Source organism: Haliotis rubra, unplaced genomic scaffold (genome assembly GCF_003918875.1).
Source record: "Haliotis rubra isolate DU_JTF1 unplaced genomic scaffold, ASM391887v1 Scf626, whole genome shotgun sequence".
NCBI classification, from domain to species: Eukaryota; Metazoa; Mollusca; class Gastropoda; order Lepetellida; family Haliotidae; genus Haliotis; species Haliotis rubra.
In genome coordinates, this window is record NW_025767331.1 from 259,449 (window position 1) to 279,533 (window position 20,085).

The window sequence follows — 20,085 nt, forward strand, 5'->3', positions numbered from 1 at the left end:
AAACGTTTGGCGGTCTGGTACGGACTTGATATTATATCAATCACATTGTACATTTCAAAAATATACTAAAAAAGCACATAGAACACATAACAGCAGGTGTAACCGGTGACCCAGATGAATTGTGAATCATTGTACGACCTCTTCAAACGGGCAGTCGGTGACTTCTTAGTTAACGACGTACGGCCTAAACCTCGACATTAAATATAGAAGTACGACTTTTTTACAAGTTTAAACTTAAAATTAATTTGTAAATACCATTTTCTTATGAAACAAGGAATTGGAATTTAGTGTAACCATACTTGTTTGTAGTGTCTCTTTTCACTTTCACACGAGAAAATTCGGATCGGCTGAAAAGTAGGCAATTGTCTGAATTGGTTAATGAGACTCATGTTTCGGTTTGTATGTCTTCAGACAGCTTATTATTTACGTTAGACTGCCGAGACCTGTACCCCAGAGAATACAATAAAACATAAATCAACCTAAAAATCCACGTGACGGTGTAAGACGTTGGTGATGTGAGACGTGGTGACAATCTAAGACAAGCGCCAGTTCCAGCTTTCCGCTACATCCAAATACAAACCTGTCTCAGATTGCCGTTGCGCATACAGAGGCAAGGGAAACAAGTAACTGGACACTAGTAACTGTTGTATTTTTCAACATTTACCATACATGCGTACGGCATCTGCTCAAAAACCCCAACGGGGTTTGGTTCCAGGTACATAATTCTAGGGTCAGTAAAGAATGCACTTAGAATGCACTAAGAATGCAGTATGTCGTCTGTAAAACCGCTATTGGAGGAGTTACGGGTAGCCCAGCATTCTACTGCGTTGCAAATAAACCGTTCATTCATATTTGTTTAAAGTCTGAACTTGTTTGAAATCGCTTGTTGACCTTGACCTCTGCCCTGACACTCCTACCCGAGACACCGCATATATCTAGGGAGTGCATTGGGTCCACACTAGTCTGTTGAGACTAACGACTGTGCGTATCAGACATGGCGTCCAACATGTTTTTGTACTGGGGGTCTGGGAGCATTCCCTGTTGGAAACCCATGTTGGTTCTGGAAGAAAAGGGACTCTCGGGCTACAAGAATAAGAGGATTTCCTTCAGCGACAAGGAGCACAAGTCGGAGGAGATAACAAAACTCAACCCACGCGGGCAGGTAGGTGGTTTAATGTCATGGGGCTTAAAGGTGCATCGTCAGATCCGTTTGAAATCCCATTGTAACGAATAACTGTACATATAACATTCGAGTTATGTTGACCATCTTAGTTCAAGGGCTTACTATGTACATATTTAATTAACCTATTTGAGTAAGGTGTGGCATATCAGAATGACCGGGCGCATGCTTTGGACGCAAATGTTCATATGTGAAGAATTTACTTTGTCATTGTCTATTACCAACAAAGTATTTCGTATGCACTTAATCGAAATGAGAGTTCAGAACTGCCTGGCATCGTCGCCCCATGGAACCATTCAGATTAAGAATTGTAGCTTGGGGAATGTTCACAAACTCATCCTGCACTGCTTGTGTCAACTGTTTGAGGTGATGCCGCCGTGATCGAAGACGTTGATATAGAGCATTCCATCAATGGTCGATGGGGTTTTGATCTGGAGACATTGAGGACCATGTACCTCATAAAGGCCTTTGTCAGCCTTGCCGCGTGAGGGCGCGTTGAAATATGGCGTTTGCTTGTTTCATTATGGGATAAGAGCGGGGCCATAGAATTCCATCTGTGTAACGTTGTGCCGCCTGGACGTGTACCAAATCTGCTCTCCCGGTGTGGGAGATGGAAGCCCACATCATTACATCCTCGCCGTCAAACCTGTCCACTTCCTGAATGCACTTTCGATGTCTTCCGTCTGGACGGAAAAGTAAAAGTCATGACTCTTCATTAAACCAAATATGTCTCCATGGCTGCTGTGGCCCTACTCTTTGTCCTTTATACCGATGACTTCGCAGTCGACGAAGCTGATTCGTCAGAATGATCCCTCGAATTGGTCGTCTCGGGTGACTCGAGCGAAGACGGTTCCTCACTCTCCCACGCTCTCTCAATGTTCCATTTTTACCTTCCCTCATTTATTTCTGTATTCCTTACTCTAAGCGCACAAATCACTCCCTGTAAATGAAGACATGAGAAATCCATATTGGGTGTTCATTATATGAATGCCAGCAAAACTCCCTCAGGTATTTCTAAAGTTTCTACTTTTCTTTTTATTAGTTTTTAAAATATTTTCTAAACTCTTTTATTGATATAAATACAACTATACACTGAGAGTATATTACATATACTAAACTAGCGTCCAAAAGAAACGCCACCAAACTAAAAATGATTGTAAATTGTCAAAATGATTGTCAATATGTTTGAAAATAGCTAACACATCTCTCGAACACAACATGTCTATTCCCAGTGAACACTTGGACTTGCATTTCGTATTTTGTGGGGAAAAAACAGGTTTATTCTCTTAGATCATGTTACTCGATTGACAACCAGGAGCACGCCTCGTTTAACACCAGAGCAGACGGAGAGAGCAATCAGTATGCTAAAGATGGGAGCAACACAAGAGCAGGTGGCTAGAACCATGGGATGCTCCAAATCCACCATCGCCAGAGTTGTCACACTCTTTTTCCTGTCTGCAGTCCTGCCAGTCTATCGTAGACGTGTGACAAGTCTGGCGATGGTGGATTTGCAGCATCCCATGGTCCTAGCCACATGCTCTTGTGTTGCCCCCATCTGTAGCATCAAGACGTCAGAAGACTCATCTACTCAGTTCTACGCCGGGTTCAGGCCTGCATCACTGCTAGGGTTGGCCACACCCGGTATTGAACAATATGTGCTGCCCAGAAAGTTGTAAGAGCTCCCAGTCGATTCTGCATTGGTGAACGAATACTGGACAATGCACCCTAATGTCATTCATGTGCCAGTAGATCACGAGCTGCGTCGTTTTTATTCTTGTCATCCATTAAATGCTGTTGCTGAATGATCGCTTTTTACAATAAAACATTTAATGTGACCATTATTTGCTTTTGTTTGTTTTAGACCAGAAAAATATTTGGGGGCGTTTCTTTTGGACGCTAGGTTACTTATAAGAAACAAAAAATCGGATTTTATGAGGTTGTAGTTATTTTGTAATGACACTATAGTCATAATGAAAACCATAAATACATTCTAATGCATGAAATTTGTTTCAGGTGCCAACCTTCAAAGATGGCGACGTTGTTGTGAACGAGTCAAACGCCATCTGCTTCTATCTTGAGGTAATTAACAAACGCATCAACATGTAAAAAAAAAACCTATCGCTCGAACGTACCGGAGCGTGTTTGTGTGACACGCCGATGCTGACTTTCGTGACATAAAGTAGCTGAATAAATCACTTCAGCTGACATTACCTGTGAATGTGTGTGTGTACATGCGTGCGTGAGTGCATGCGTGCGTGCGTGGTCGTGTGCGAGAATGAGTGCGTACGTGTTTGAATGTTGTATAAATATGAAATCCCACTTGACATTGAAGAATTTGGTTACTCTTATCGTCTAATTAGTTTAATATTGTGAAAGAGTTTTCTGTTGACAACATGTTCACGTTGATAGGGCGAGCCAAGACAGATAGCTGTTGAGACAGTCAGTCAGTTATCAGTCCTTATCAGACCTGGGGGCAAAGATCGTCTGACTATTCATGCATGTTTTGCCACACGCGTCATTCCACATTTCAGATCGCTGGGACAGGTTTGTTTGTTTTGGGGTAACACCGCACTCGGCAATATTCAATTTATATGGCGACGGTCTGAAAGCCATCAACCCTGAGTCAGGCCCGTGATTCATCCGGTTGTCGAGAAAATCAATTTCAACTTGGATTTTTTACGGGTGAACTGTACTTGCTGTGAAATATGTTAAGTCTTTTCGTTTTCGGCCAAACTTTATTCTGGTTCTCTCGTCAATACGGGACAAGTGTCCTTGTGTTATGCTTTTGGGACTGAAATGTGATGTGAAATCATCAACGATGTTGGCAACGTCTCGAGCGAATTAGCTCTTGGTAGAAAGCAAGCGTATCATCGCCATGTAAAGCACAACATATTGTGGGGCGGTGGGGTAGCCTAGTGGTTAAAGCGTTCGCTCTTCACACCGAAGGCCCGGGTTCTATTCCCCACATGGGTACAGTGTGTTAAGCCCATTTCTGGTGTCCCACGCCGTGATATTGCTGGAATTTTGCTAAAAGTGGCGTAAAACTAAAGTCACTCACCCACTCACAACATATTGTAAACAATAACGCCATGAATACATCTGGAGACTCCGCACATCGTTATGCTTGCGATGATTGAGCAGGTGGTGCGAGGAGATTCCATTTCACCTGCTGTAACTTGAACTACTTCACATGTTCAGCCATATATACGGAGATTCTTCTTCTAATGAGGTGGCGAAGTTCAAACGGACCATGATAGCTGAACTTTAATCGTTTTATCCGAGCAGCACATCCTGCTCGCACTCATACGGACGCAAGCAGCAGGAATACCTGCCTTCCTGAATATTTACAAGAAATTGGACATGTTTTGCAGCTTCACAAGGTTGACATTTCACAATACAATTGTTCACAAGATATTTTGAGCATAAACGCAAAACAGCGAGAATGACCTGCTAACACTGAGGGGCGTAGCTGTCATTATAAAAAAAAGCCCGGGCTTACACATGATTGCTGCTAAAAGGGTTGGACAAGCCCTCAATACTATCTAAATATGAAGCTTTGTAGCCTATCGGGTTTACACGAACAACCTGGCTGGCTAAGCGCCGGGCTGATTTCTGCAGTCGCATACACAACTGGCTAGGAAGCAATGGACCGATATTAACAAGGATGCGTATATTGTACAAAAGCATTAAAGGTGAGGTGAGGTGAAACTGGGTTTTACGTCGTGCTTGAGAATATTTCGCTCATATGACTACGTGCATGCGTGTGTATGTGTATGTGCGGCTGCTTGTACTAGCCCAGACTGAAGCTGGTTTTATAGTGCCAGCCCACTGAGATACCATGCCGCAGTGAAGCATGAATACCCCACTCAGACACATTATACTGACTCCGAGCCGACCAGTCCTTGTTGTACCCATTAATGCCGAGCGCCAGGCAGGGATCAACAAGTACCATATTTTAACGTCTTATTGTATGACGCGGTCGGGGATCGAACCCGCGACCTTCCGCGCTCCGGGCGGACGCTCTAACCACTACACCACGGAGGCGGTCCCACAAATGCATTAAAAGGGAATACATTTTAGCAAAGTATAAGTCTATATTGAATATCATATCTTGAATATTGTATGTCGGATGTAACAGCAACGTCATAATAAAGGACACTTTATATTGCTCAAATACCTCCACACCTCGAAAACAAGCCGAGAGGTTGGGAGGGTGAAGAGAAGAGAACTATCTTAAAACTATACTGAACAGCAAAAGAAACGCAACTCTGGCTTTTTGTCAAGTTTTTAAATAGAAGACATTAACATGAACGCTTACTTTTATGAGATTTCATTTTTTCGAAACACGCGTTTCTTTTGCTGTTCAGTATATGTTCAGTTTCTCCTTCTAGCATTTTTTTCTGATCTATGATTTCATGTAGACAAAATGTATCATCCGCAGAGTCTACATGCCTAATATACTGACCCGTAATGAAAAAGCATAATCATGTTTTAAGCATTATATCTTTTGTAGTAAAGTCCATGTCGAAAAACATGGAATGAGATTCGAACTCGAACGGCGACATTATTGTGTTTCAATACCTTATAACAAACTACAAACAGCTTAGTTTGATTTTGTTTGCCATTTTGCTAATATTACAAAAATAACCCATCGAACAATACAGTTTTAACGTTTTTCAGTGCATTAACACCTGACGAAGAACGTGATATAATCACATTATTGATTAATATTATAACAGGTACCCGAATCGATTATTTTTATTTCTATGAATATTAGTGAGTGAATGAGTGAGTGAGTGAGTGAGTTTAGTTTTACGCCGCACTCAGCAATATTCCAGCTATATGGCGGCAGTCTGTAAATAATCGAGTCTGGACCAGACAATCCAGTGATAAACAGCATGAGCATCGATCTGCGCAATTGGGAACCGATGACATGTGTCAACCAAGTCAGCGAGCCTGACCACCCGATCCCGTTAGTCGCCTCTTACGATAAGCATAGTCGCCTTTTGGGGCAAGCATGTGTTGCTGAAGACCTATTCTACCCCGGATCTTCACGGGTCTCTATGAATATTAAGTTTATACATTTAGGGAATTAATCCTGGTAGTTTTCATTTATTGGGCTATTTCACTACAACTAAAAACAGGCTGTGACAACATGAGAGTCAAATACTAACATTCTAATTATGAAACTAAGCTTTGACCTACCAGAATTCAGTGCCAACCCATGGTAACGTATTACTTTGTTCTCGTAAAGATAACTTTGCAAACTAACTGGGCGAAAGAGATTTTGCACCGGTTTGTGATTACGAATGACATTTAAACAACATCTGAACGTCATGCTGAATCAGAGCCAGACTACCGTTGAAAAGAGTGTTCAACTCCAACATCCCCCAACTCTGCGGCAATGTAATATAATCGAAACTATATATTTCTTTTGCAGAATAAATTTCCAGACAAAGGGACGAAACTTCTTACTGACGACAAAGCCGAATTTGGCCGAATTGTACAGAGATGTGCTGAGGTGAGAAAGTCTTAAATATTGAAACAATGTAACCATATGAATACACAATGCTATTTGGAAAGTGGTCAAATGTAACAAATGTTATATTTAGGATTACACTTTCTCAGTAAAGTACAGATTCTGGTACTTTTGATGGGTTGAGTCCCATCCGGGATTCGAACCCACACCCTCAGAGTCAGGCACCTTATCGCCAGCCCACAAAGTCAGCGGTCTAACCAACTCAGCCACCGCCGCTTCCACAAATAAATGTAAACATACACAACATCCCGGAAATAGTTTAAATCCCCTTCTGAGTACATTGTTTCTGTTGTGTTTGTTTGTTTGTTCGTTCGTTGTTTAACGCCGCACTCAGCAATATTTCAGCTATATGGCGACAGTCTTTAAATATTCGAGTCCGGCTGGTTGGTTCGTTGTTTAACGCCGCACTCAGCAATATTTCAGCTATATGGCGACAGTCTTTAAATATTCGAGTCCGGCTGGTTGGTTCGTTGTTTAACGCCGCACTCAGCAATATTTCAGCTATATGGCGACAGTCTTTAAATATTCGAGTCCGGTTGGTTGTTTTGTTGTTTAACGCCGCACTCAGCAATATCGATCGATTTAAGTTTTGTCAGTGTACCTATATACTGTAATATTACGTGTACAACAAACGTTTTCACTATGAAGAAATTTCTCCATATAAACGCTAAATAAAATTGAGTGTTACATTTATTTTTCATTTGGTTATTCTGATTTCTGCAGACAGCAAACGTGCACAACACCGTCAACGTAAACCTCGCCCAGTACAGATTAAGGACCCCTAAAGAAAAACTTGATGAGGTAAGTTATATCAATAAATGTTCCCCGTACCTGTGGTCACAGTGAGTCATAATCATGGGTACCCGGGGGTAGTGGCGAGGGGTTCAGTTCTGAAAAAAAACGTTAAATAAATTCTTTGTTATTGAAAGATATTTTAGAAGAGTAAAGGCACATCTATTAATGAGAATATGTTTTTGCATCACCAGTGTGTTTGTTTGCAAGGTTCTGACTGTAGAGAGTGAGTTTAGTTTTACGCCGCTTTTAGCACTATTTCAGCAATATCACGGCGGGGGACACCAGAAATGGGCTTCACACATTGTACCCATTTAGGGAAGCGAACCAAGGTTTCGGCGTGAGGAGCGAACGCTTTAACCACTAGGCTACCCCCACCGCCTGTACTGACTGTAAACGGCTGGGTGTTCTGAGGTCAAAACATTTTACTCCGAAACTGTAGTTTCAGATTTGAATAGGTATGACCTGTCTACATACCCGCCATATAGCTGGAGTATTGCTGAGTGCGGCATAAAATTTAAGTAAAGAAAGTCTACATACATGTATTTACCAGATAAACGTAGCCTACTGTGAACAAATCTACATGACAATGTTTCCAAAGCATGGTTTTCAACTGATGTCCCGCTTCCTCACCAGTGAGATGTTTTGTTAATTACTTATTGGTCAAACTAGTCACTTTGTAAAAAAATGGCGTCAAACACGTGATAAAATTTAGAAAACATCAGATATCGGCGAGACAAGTAAGCCACCTTACGCAAACACATTATGGGTTCAGAATTGTGTTTTTGAATTAATGTGTGTGAGAATGAACAGTATTTAGAATATCTCACCTAGGCCACCCTCTCTTTTAAATCCGTGACTGCCACAATCGGGAAGGCCGCCCTTTCTCTTAAATCCGTGACTGCCACAATCGGAAAGGCCGCACTCTCTCTTGAATCCGTAACTGCCACTATCGGGAAAGCCGTCCTCTCTCTCATATCCGTGACTGCCACCATCGGGTATGCCGCCCTGTCTCTTAAATCCATGACTGCCACCATCGGGTAGGACGCCCTCTCTCTTAAATCCGTGACTGCCACCATCGGGTAGGACGCCCTCTCTCTTAAATCCATGACTGCCACCATCGGGTAGGACGCCCTCTCTCTTAAATCCATGACTGCCACCATTGGGTAGGACGCCCTCTCCCTTAAATCCATGACTGCCACCATCGGGTAGGACGCCCTCTCTCTTAAATCCATGACTGCCACCATTGGGTAGGACGCCCTCTCTCTTAAATCCATGACTCCCACCATCGGGTAGGACGCCCTCTCTCTTAAATCCATGACTGCCACCATTGGGTAGGACGCCCTCTCTCTTAAATCCGTGACTGCCCCCATCGGGAAGGCCGCCCTCTCCCTTTGAATGAGTGACTGCCACCATCGGGAAGGCCACCCTCTCTTTTGAATCCGTGACAGCCACAATCGGGAAGGCCGCGCTTTCTCTAAAATCCGTGACTGCCAGATCGGGAAAGCCGTCCTCTCTCTCATATCCGTGACTGTCACCATCGGGTATGCCGCCCTCTCTCTTAAATCCGTGACTGCCATCATCGGGTATGCCGCCCTCTCTCTTTAATCCATGACTGCCAACATCGGGTAGGCCGCCCTCTCTCTTAAATCCGTGACTGCCACCATCGGGAAGGCCGCCCTCTCTCTTAAATGCATGACTGGCACCATCGGGAAGGCCACCCTCTCTTTTGAATCCGTGACAGCCACAATCGGGAAGGCCGCACTTTCTCTAAAATCCGTGACTGCCACCATCGGGTAGGACGCCCTCTCTCTTAAATCCGTGACTGCCACCATCGGGTAGGACGCCCTCTCTCTTAAATCCATGACTGCCACCATTGGGTAGGACGCCCTCTCTCTTAAATCCATGACTGCCACCATCGGGTAGGACGCCCTCTCTCTTAAATCCATGACTGCCACCATTGGGTAGGACGCCCTCTCCCTTAAATCCATGACTGCCACCATTGGGTAGGACGCCCTCTCTCTTAAATCCATGACTGCCACCATTGGGTAGGACGCCCTCTCTCTTAAATCCGTGACTGACCCCATCGGGAAGGCCACCCTCTCCCTTTAAATGAGTGACTGCCACCATCGGGAAGGCCATCCTCTCTTTTAAATCCGTGACTGCCACAATCGGGAAGGCCGCGCTTTCTCTAAAATCCGTGACTGCCACCATCGGAAAGGCCGCACTCTCTCTTGAATCCGTGACTGCCAGATCGGGAAAGCCGTCCTCTCTCTCATATCTGTGACTGTCACCATCGGGTATGCCGCCCTCTCTCTTAAATCCGTGACTGCCATCATCGGGTATGCCGCCCTCTCTCTTTAATCCATGACTGCCACCATCGGGTAGGCCGCCCTCTCTCTTAAATCCGTGACTGCCACCATCGGGAAGGCCGCCCTCTCTCTTAAATGCATGACTGGCACCATCGGGAAGGCCACCTTCTCTCTTGAATCCGTGACTGGCACCATCGGGAAGGCCGCCCTCTTTCTTAAATCCGTGACTGCCACCATCGGTAATGATGCCCTCTCTCTAAAATCCGTGACTGCCCCCATCGGGAAGGCCGTCCTCTCTCTCATATCTGTGACTGCCACCATCGGGAAGGCCACCCTCTTTCTTAAATCCGTGACTGCCACAATCGGGAAGGCCGCGCTTTCTCTAAAATCCGTGACTGCCACCATCGGAAAGGCCGCACTCTCTCTTGAATCCGTGACTGCCAAATCGGGAAAGCCGTCCTCTCTCTCATATCCGTGACTGTCACCATCGGGTATGCCGCCCTCTCTCTTAAATCCGTGACTGCCATCATCGGGTATGCCGCCCTCTCTCTTTAATCCATGACTGCCACCATCGGGTAGGCCGCCCTCTCTCTTAAATCCGTGACTGCCACCATCGGGAAGGCCGCCCTCTCTCTTAAATGCATGACTGGCACCATCGGGAAGGCCACCCTCTCTCTTGAATCCGTGACTGCCACCATCGGGAAGGCTGTCCTCTCTCTCATATCCGTGACTGGCACCATCGGGAAGGCCACCCTCTTTCTTAAATCCGTGACTGCCACCATTTGTAATGATGCCCTCTCTCTAAAATCCGTGACTGCCACCATCGGGAAGGCCGTCCTCTCTCTCATATGCGTGACTGGCACCATCGGGAAGGCCGCCCTCTTTCTTAAATCCGTGACTGCCACCATCGGTAATGATGCCCTCTCTCTAAAATCCGTGACTGCCACCATCGGTTATGCCGCCCTCTCTCATAAATCCGTGACTGCCACCATCGGGAACGCCGTCCACTCTCTCCTATCCGTGACTGCCACAATCGGGTATGCCGCCCTCTCTCTAAAATCCGTGACTGCCACTATCGGTGAAGGCCGCCCTCTCTCTTAAATCCGTGACTGCCACCATCGGGAAGGCTGCCCTCTCTCTTAAATCCGTGACTGCCACCATAGGGGAAGGCCGCCCCGTCTCTTAAATCCGTGACTGCCACTATCGGTGAAGGCCGCCCTCTCTCTTAAATCCGTGACTGCCAGATCGGGAAGGCCATCCTCTCTCTCATATCCATGACTGTCACCATCGGGTAGGCCGCCCTCTCTCTTAAATCCGTGACTGCCACCATCGGGTATGCCGCCCTCTCTCTTAAATCCATGACTGCCACCATCGGGTGGGCTGCCCTCTCTCTTGAATCCGTGACTGCCACCATCGGGTATGCTGTCGTCCCTCTTAAATCCGTGACTGCCACTATCGGTGAAGGCCGCCCTCTCTCTTAAATCCGTGACTGCCACCATCGGGAAGGCCGCCCTCTCTCTTAAATCCATGACTGCCACCATCGGGAAAGCCGCCCCCTCTCTTAAATCCGTTACTGCCACCATCGGGGAAGGCCGCCCTCTCTCTTAAATGCATGACTGGCACCATCGGGAAGGCCACCCTCTCTCTTAAATCTGTGACTGCCACCATCGGTAATGCCGCCCTCTCTCTAAAATCCGTGACTGCCACCATCGGGAAGGCCGTCCTCTCTCTCATATCCGTGACTGCCACCATCAGGAAGGCCGCCCTCTTTCTTAAATCCGTGACTGACACCATCGGTTATGCCGCCCTCTCTCATAAATCCGTGACTGCCACCATCGGGAAGGCCGTCCACTCTCTCCTATCCGTGACTGCCACAATCGGGTATGCCGCCCCCTCTCTAAAATCCGTGACTGGCACCATCGGGAAGGCTGCCCTCTCTCTTGAATCCGTGACTGCCACCATCGGGTATGCTGCCCTCCCTCTTAAATCCGTGACTGCCACTATCGGTGAAGGCCGCCCTCTCTCTTACATCCGTGACTGGCACCATCGGGAAGGCTGCCCTCTCTCTTGAATCCGTGACTGCCACCATCGGGTATGCCGCCCTCCCTCTTAAATCCGTGACTGCCACCATTGGGAAGGCCGTCCTCTCTCTCATGTCCGTGACTGCCACCATCGGTGAAGGCCGCCCTCTCTCTTAAATCCGTGACCGCCACTATCGGTGAAGGCCGCCCTCTCTCTTAAATCTGTGACTGCCACCATCGGGAAGGCCGTCCTCTCTCTCATATCCGTGACTGCCACCATCAGGAAGACCGCCCTCTTTCTTAAATCCGTGACTGACACCATCGGTTATACCGCCCTCTCTCATAAATCAATGACTGCCACCATCGGGAAGGCCGTCCACTCTCTCCTATCCGTGACTGCCACAATCGGGTATGCCGCCCTCTCTCTAAAATCCATGACTGCCACCATCGGGAAGGCTGCCCTCTCTCTTGAATCCGTGACTGCCACCATCGGGTATGTTGCCCTCTCTCTTAAATCCGTGACTGCCACCATCGGGTAGGCCGCCCTCTCTCTTAAATCCGTGACTGCCACCATCGGGAAGGCCGCCCTCTCTCTTAAATCCATGACTGCCACCATCGGGAAAGCCGCCCCCTCTCTTAAATCCGTTACTGCCACCATCGGGGAAGGCCGCCCTCTCTCTTAAATGCATGACTGGCACCATCGGGAAGGCCACCCTCTCTCTTAAATCTGTGACTGCCACCATCGGTAATGCCGCCCTCTCTCTAAAATCCGTGACTGCCACCATCGGGAAGGCCGTCCTCTCTCTCATATCCGTGACTGCCACTATCAGGAAGGCCGCCCTCTTTCTTAAATCCGTGACTGACACCATCGGTTATGCCGCCCTCTCTCATTAATCCGTGACTGCCACCATCGGGAAGGCCGTCCACTCTCTCCTATCCGTGACTGCCACAATCGGGTATGCCGCCCTTTCTCTAAAATCCGTGACTGGGACCATCGGGAAGGCTGCCCTCTCTCTTGAATCCGTGACTGCCACCATCGGGTATGCTGCCCTCCCTCTTAAATCCGTGACTGCCACTATCGGTGAAGGCCGCCTTCTCTCTTACATCCGTGACTGGCACCATCGGGAAGGCTGCCCTCTCTCTTGAATCCGTGACTGCCACCATCGGGTATGCCGCCCTCCCTCTTAAATCCGTTACTGCCACCATTGGGAAGGCCGCCCTCTCTCTTAAATCCGTGACTGCCACCATCGGGGAAGGCCGCCCTCTCTCTTAAATCCGTGACTGCCACCATTGGGAAGGCCGCCCTCTCTCTTAAATCCGTGACTGCCACCATCGGGGAAGGCTGCCCTGTCTCTTTGAATGAGTGACTGCCACAATTGGGAAGGCCGCCCTCACTCTTAAATCCGTGACTGCCACCCTCGGTGAAGCGGCCCTAAATCCGTGACTGCCACCATCGGTGAAGGCCGCCCTCTCTCTTAAATCCGTGACTGCCACCATCGGGTAGGCTGCCCTCTCTCTTGAATCCGTGACTGCCACCATCGGGTATGCTGTCGTCCCTCTTAAATCCGTGACTGCCACTATCGGTGAAGGCCGCCCTCTCTCTTAAATCCGTGACTGCCACCATCGGGAAGGCCGCCCTCTCTCTTAAATCCATGACTGCCACCATCGGGAAAGCCGCCCCCTCTCTTAAATCCGTTACTGCCACCATCGGGGAAGGCCGCCCTCTCTCTTAAATGCATGACTGGCACCATCGGGAAGGCCACCCTCTCTCTTAAATCTGTGACTGCCACCATCGGTAATGCCGCCCTCTCTCTAAAATCCGTGACTGCCACCATCGGGAAGGCCGTCCTCTCTCTCATATCCGTGACTGCCACCATCAGGAAGGCCGCCCTCTTTCTTAAATCCGTGACTGACACCATCGGTTATGCCGCCCTCTCATAAATCCGTGACTGCCACCATCGGAAGGCCGTCCACTCTCCTATCCGTGACTGCCACACCGGTATGCCGCCCCTCTCTAAAATCCGTGACTGGCACCATCGGGAAGGCTGCCCTCTCTTGAATCCGTGACTGCCACCATCGGGTATGCTGCCCTCCCTCTTAAATCCGTGACTGCCACTATCGGTGAAGGCCGCCCTCTCTCTTACATCCGTGACTGGCACCATCGGGAAGGCTGCCCTCTCTTGAATCCGTGACTGCCACCATCGGGTATGCCCTCTCCTCTTAAATCCGTGACTGCCACCATTGGGAAGGCCGTCCTCTCTCTCATGTCCGTGACTGCCACCATCGGTGAAGGCCGCCCTCTCTCTAAATCCGTGACCGCCACTATCGGTGAAGGCCGCCCTCTCTTAAATCTGTGACTGCCACCATCGGGAAGGCCGTCCTCTCTCATATCCGTGACTGCCACCATCAGGAAGACCGCCCTCTTTCTTAAATCCGTGACTGACACCATCGGTTATACCGCCCTCTCTCATAAATCAATGACTGCCACCATCGGGAAGGCCGTCCACTCTCTCCTATCCGTGACTGCCACAATCGGGTATGCCGCCCTCTCTCTAAAATCCATGACTGCCACCATCGGGAAGGCTGCCCTCTCTCTTGAATCCGTGACTGCCACCATCGGGTATGTTGCCCTCCCTCTTAAATCCGTGACTGCCACTCTCGGTGAAGGCCGCCCTCTCTCTTAAATCCGTGACTGCCACCATCGGGTAGGCCGCCCTCTCTTTTAAATCCATGACTGCCACCATCGGGAAAGCCGCCCCCTCTCTTAAATCCGTTACTGCCACCATCGGGGAAGGCCGCCCTCTCTCTTAAATGCATGACTGGCACCATCGGGAAGGCCACCTCTCTCTTAAATCTGTGACTGCCACCATCGGTAATGCCGCCTCTCTCTAAAATCCGTGACTGCCACCATCGGGAAGGCCGTCCTCTCTCTCATATCCGTGACTGCCACCATCAGGAAGGCCGCCCTCTTTCTTAAATCCGTGACTGACACCATCGGTTATGCCGCCCTCTCTCATAACCGTGACTGCCACCATCGGGAAGGCCGTCCACTCTCTCCCTATCCGTGACTGCCACAATCGGGTATGCCGCCCTTTCTAAAAAATCCGTGACTGGGACCATCGGGAAGGCTGCCCTCTCTTGAATCCGTGACTGCCACCATCGGGTATGCTGCCCTCCTCTTAAATCCGTGACTGCCACTATCGGTGAAGGCCGCCCTCTCTTCTTACATCCGTGACTGGCACCATCGGGAAGGCTGCCCTCTCTCTTGAATCCGTGACTGCCACCATCGGGTATGCCGCCCTCCCTCTTAAATCCGTGACTGCCACCATTGGGGAAGGCCGTCCTCTCTCTCTGTGTCCGTGACTGCCACCATCGGTGAAGGCCGCCCTTCTCTCTTAAATCCGCGACCGCCACTATCGGTGAAGGCTTAAATCCGTGACTGCCACCATCGGGGAAGGCTGCCCTGTCTCTTTGAATGAGTGACTGCCACAATTGGGAAGGCCGCCCTCACTCTTAAATCCGTGACTGCCACCCTCGGTGAAGGCGGCCCTCTCTCTTAAATCCGTGACTGCCACCATCGGTGAAGGCCGCCCTCTCTCTTAAATCCGTGACTGCCACCATCGGTGAAGGTCACTGCTTCCCACCGCCTGACTGTTGATTTTGCGTTTATGTTTCTTTGATATATTCATTTTGTATTTCAGGAGCTGTTACAGACGAAGTACGAGGCTGTCCGAGAGGAGTTGAAATTATGGGAGGGCTACCTCGCGGCTGTAAGTACCGAACAATCCAGGGGTGGACCGATTATGCATACCCGATACATTATCCTCCATCACTTCACCCCCGTACGTAGCGTTTGATTCCACCACACCTTGGTCTTCCATTCCACCTGTTTGATACCCCTATACCTGGTGTTTGATACCCCTATAACTGGTGTTTGATACCCCTATACCTGGTGTTTGATACTCCTATAACTGGTGTTTGATACCTCCATGCCTAGTCTTTTATTCCCCCATACCCGGTGTTTGATACACCCATACCTGGTGTTTGATACCCCATACCTAGTCTTTCATTCCCCCATACCCGGTGCATGATAACCAAACAAGCCTTCGCTCTGTTGTTGGAATCCCCAAACTCGATGTTTGACATTCTACATGATACCCCCATACCTGTTGCTTGATACCCCCATACCTTTTGTTTGTTTCCCCCATACCTGTTGCTTGATTCCTCTATACCTGTTGTATGATATCCCCCATACCTGTTGCTTGATACCCCCATACCTTTTGTTTGTTTCCCCCATACCTGTTGCTTGATTCCTCTATACCTGTTGTATGATATCCCCCATACCTGTTGTATGATACCCCCATACCTGTTGCTTGATACCCCCATACCTTTTGTTTGTTTCCCCCATACCTGTTGTTTGATTCTTCTATACCTGTTTTTTTATTCCTCTATACCTGTTGTATGATACCCCCATACCTGGTGTTTGATACCCCATATCTGTTGCTTGATACCCCCATACCTGTTGTTCGATTCCCCAATACCTGTTGTTTGATTCCTCTATACCTATTGTATGATATCCCCCATACCTGTTGTATGATACCCCCATACCTGTGGCTTGATACCCCCATACCTTTTGTTTGTTTCCCCCATACCTGTTGTTTGATTCCTCTATACCTGTTGTATGATATCCCCATACCTGTTGCTTGATACCCCAATACCTTTTGTTTGTTTCCCCCATACCTGTTGTTTGTTTCCCCCATACCTGTTGTTTGATTCCTCTATACCTGTTGCATGATATCCCCATACCTGCTGCTTGATACCCCATACCTTTGTTTGTTTCCCCATACCTGTTGTTTTATTTCCCCCACCTGTTGTTTGATTCCTCTATACCTGTTGTATGATATCCCCCATACCTGTTGTTGCTGATACCCCCATACCTGCTGCTTGATACCCCCATACCTTTGTTTGTTTCCCCATACCTGTTGTTTGATTCCTCTATACCTGTTGTTTGGTTCCTCTATACCTGTTGTTTGATCTCATCTACCCCCATACCTGTTGCTTGATACCCCCATACCTGGTGTTTATACCTGTTGTATGATATCCCCATACCTGTTGTATGATACCCCCATACCTGTTGCTTGATACCCCCATACCTTTTGTTTGTTTCCCCCATACCTGTTGTTTGATTCTTCTATACCTGTTTTTTTATTCCTCTATACCTGTTGTATGATACCCCCATACCTGGTGTTTGATACCCCATATCTGTTGCTTGATACCCCCATACCTGTTGTTCGATTCCCCAATACCTGTTGTTTGATTCCTCTATACCTATTGTATGATATCCCCCATACCTGTTGTATGATACCCCCATACCTGTGGCTTGATACCCCCATACCTTTTGTTTGTTTCCCCCATACCTGTTGTTTGATTCCTCTATACCTGTTGTATGATATCCCCATACCTGTTGCTTGATACCCCAATACCTTTTGTTTGTTTCCCCCATACCTGTTGTTTGTTTCCCCCATACCTGTTGTTTGATTCCTCTATACCTGTTGCATGATATCCCCCATACCTGTTGCTTGATACCCCCATACCTTTTGTTTGTTTCCCATACCTGTTGTTTTATTTCCCCCATACCTGTTGTTTGATTCCTCTATACCTGTTGTATGATATCCCCATACCTGTTGTATGATACCCCCATACCTGTTGCTTGATACCCCCATACCTTTTGTTTGTTTCCCCCATACCTGTTGTTTGATTCCTCTATACCTGTTGTTTGGTTCCTCTATACCTGTTGTTTGATTCATCTATACCTGTTGTATGATACCCCATACCTGGTGTTTGATACTCCCATACCTGTTGCTTGATACCCCCATACCTTTTGTTTGTTTCCCCCATACCTGTTGTTTGATTCCTCTATACCTGTTGTTTGGTTCCTCTATACCTGTTGTATGATACCCCCATACCTGTTGCTTGATACCCCCATACCTTTGGTTTTTTCCCCCATACCTGTTTGATTCCTCTATACCTGTTGTTTGATTCCTCTATACCTGGTGTTTGATACCCCCATATCTGTTGCTTGATACCCCCATACCTGTTGTTTGATGCCTCTATACCTGTTGTATGATATCCCCCATACCTGTTGTATGATACCCCCATACCTGCTGCTTGATACCTCCATACCTTTTGTTTGTTTCCGCCATACCTGTTGTTTGATTCCCCCATACCTGTTGTTTGATTCCTCTATACCTGTTGTATGATACCCCCATGCCTGTTGTTTGATTCCCCCATATCTGTTGCTTGATACCCCCATACCTGTTGTTTGATTCCCCCATATCTGTTGTTTGATACCCCCATACTGGGTGTTTGATTCCCCCATACCTGTTGTTTGATCCCCCCATACTTGGTGTTTGATACCCCCATGCCTGTTTTTTGATTCCCCCATTTCTGTTGCTTGATACCCCCATACCTGTTGTTTGATTCCCCCATATCTGTTGTTTGATACCCCCATACTGGGTGTTTGATTCCCCATACCTGTTGTTTGATCCCCCATACTTGGTGTTTGATACCCCCATACCTGGTGTTTGATCCCCCCATACTTGGTGTTTGATACCCCCATACCTGGTGTTTGATTCCCCCATACCTGTTGTTTGATACCCCCATACCTGTTGTATAGTTCAGCCATATCTGGTACGTAGTACCTAATACCCTGTGTTTCTTCCATTTCCTTTGATTCAGCCTTACCCGGCGTTTGATTTCCCCATAACCCTACTTTTCAATTACCGATTCCTTGGATCGATTCCACATATCCAATGCTACCAATTATCATATCTGATATCCCCGTAGCCAATACACTTGTAATTATGTGAATTATTATGCCTTCCGTTACCAGCCATGTTAAAATACCTTGTTATGCACCTGTGAAGATCCGGGTTAGAATTGATCTTCATTAACCCATGCTTGTCGTAAGAGGCGACTAACGGGATCGGGTGGTCAGGCTCGCTGACTTGGTTGACACATGACATATGTCCCATTTGCGTAGATCGATGATCATGCTGTTAATCACTTGATTTTCTGGTCCAGATTCTATCATTTACAGACCATATAGCTGGAATATTGCCGAGTAAACTAACTCACTCACTCACCTTGTTATGCGTGAGTGCATGATGACAAGGGTGATTATAATGTTCTTGCCACTATTCTAATAAATGCCTTTCATACTACAGAGCGGAGGCTACGTCGTCGGCAGCAACTTCACCATGGCTGATGTCTACTTCTTTCCGTTTGTCGCCTTCGGGGTGAGACTCGGCCTTGACCTCTCTAAATATCCCGCCACTGCTGCCTACTACGACAAGGTCAAGGACAGGCCATCCGTGAAAGCAACATGGCCGCCACACTGGGCTGATGGTCCCGGTGACACTTCAATCTTTGGACCTGTTTAGGAACTGTCGTTGAGAATGGCGACAAAAGGCTGTAGCTTCTCGGCATATTATCCAATGCTTTTAACCCAACAGCTTTAGTTTTGCTTTAGTCAAAGTCATATTAGCCAGACATTTCGCGAGATGTTTTATAAGATCCAGCTATGAACTGCTTTGGTTTCTTTACGTTGCAATCAACTCTTATCTAAAGTCACGGTAACACACGAACTTTTTCTGATTTGGTACACGGTTGGATCTGTGGAATAAAGATATTCTTTAAGCAGAGCTGTGTCTTGGTTCATTACCACGATTCGCCCCAGCTACGAACCTTGGTCCGCCATGCCGTATCCGTGCTCGCAGTAATGTCTGCTATACTACATGCAGTACCACCGATATAAATAAATAACAATTTTAATGATCGAGGCGGCTTTAGGTTTTTATCAAAATTCACACTCACTTTGTACCGAACCAAAGAACGACAACCGTGGCAGCAACGTTTTTCTAATCCGAAAACACTCATAAGCCTGAGATCTTACTGGCCACGTTTTCCACTATACTTACAAGGGGCGTAGCTACCATTATACAAGAAAGCCCGGGCTTACACATGATTGTTGCTGAAAAGGTTGGGCAAGCCCTCGATACTATCTACATATAAACTTTGCAAACTATCGGGCTTGCTACGCGCCTGCTTACACATATATCAGAATATTTTACAGATAGCCTTGTACCTATTCGTTGTACCTTCAGTGATACAATAAAATAATGTGTTCCTTTCCCTTTTTTCTTAAGTTGTATCCTGGCTGCAACTGTGACAACGATAGTG

General features: G+C 47.3%; 1 protein-coding gene across 1 annotated transcript; it reads left to right on the forward strand.

The window, feature by feature from the left end:
• Positions 1-901: 901 nt before the first annotated feature.
• On the forward strand, positions 902-20,035 carry LOC124256387 (glutathione S-transferase A-like). The gene is made up of 6 exons (XM_046690393.1): positions 902-1,162; positions 3,194-3,259; positions 6,621-6,701; positions 7,443-7,520; positions 15,546-15,614; positions 19,071-20,035. Exons 1-6 carry the CDS (start codon positions 995-997, stop codon positions 19,284-19,286), a joined length of 678 nt encoding a protein of 225 aa, XP_046546349.1. The 5' UTR covers positions 902-994; the 3' UTR covers positions 19,287-20,035.
• The last annotated feature ends 50 nt before the right edge of the window (positions 20,036-20,085 follow it).

What these genes read in the sequence shown, in the direction of transcription:
- LOC124256387 (XM_046690393.1), top strand. Translation starts at nt 995, where the DNA reads ATGGCGTCCAACATGTTTTTGTACTGGGGGTCTGGGAGCATTCCCTGT. An exon ending in AACTCAACCCACGCGGGCAG is followed by an intron (nt 1,163 to 3,193) that starts GTAGGTGGTTTA and finishes AATTTGTTTCAG; the next exon opens with GTGCCAACCTTCAAAGATGG. An exon ending in GGGAGGGCTACCTCGCGGCT is followed by an intron (nt 15,615 to 19,070) that starts GTAAGTACCGAA and finishes TTCATACTACAG; the next exon opens with AGCGGAGGCTACGTCGTCGG.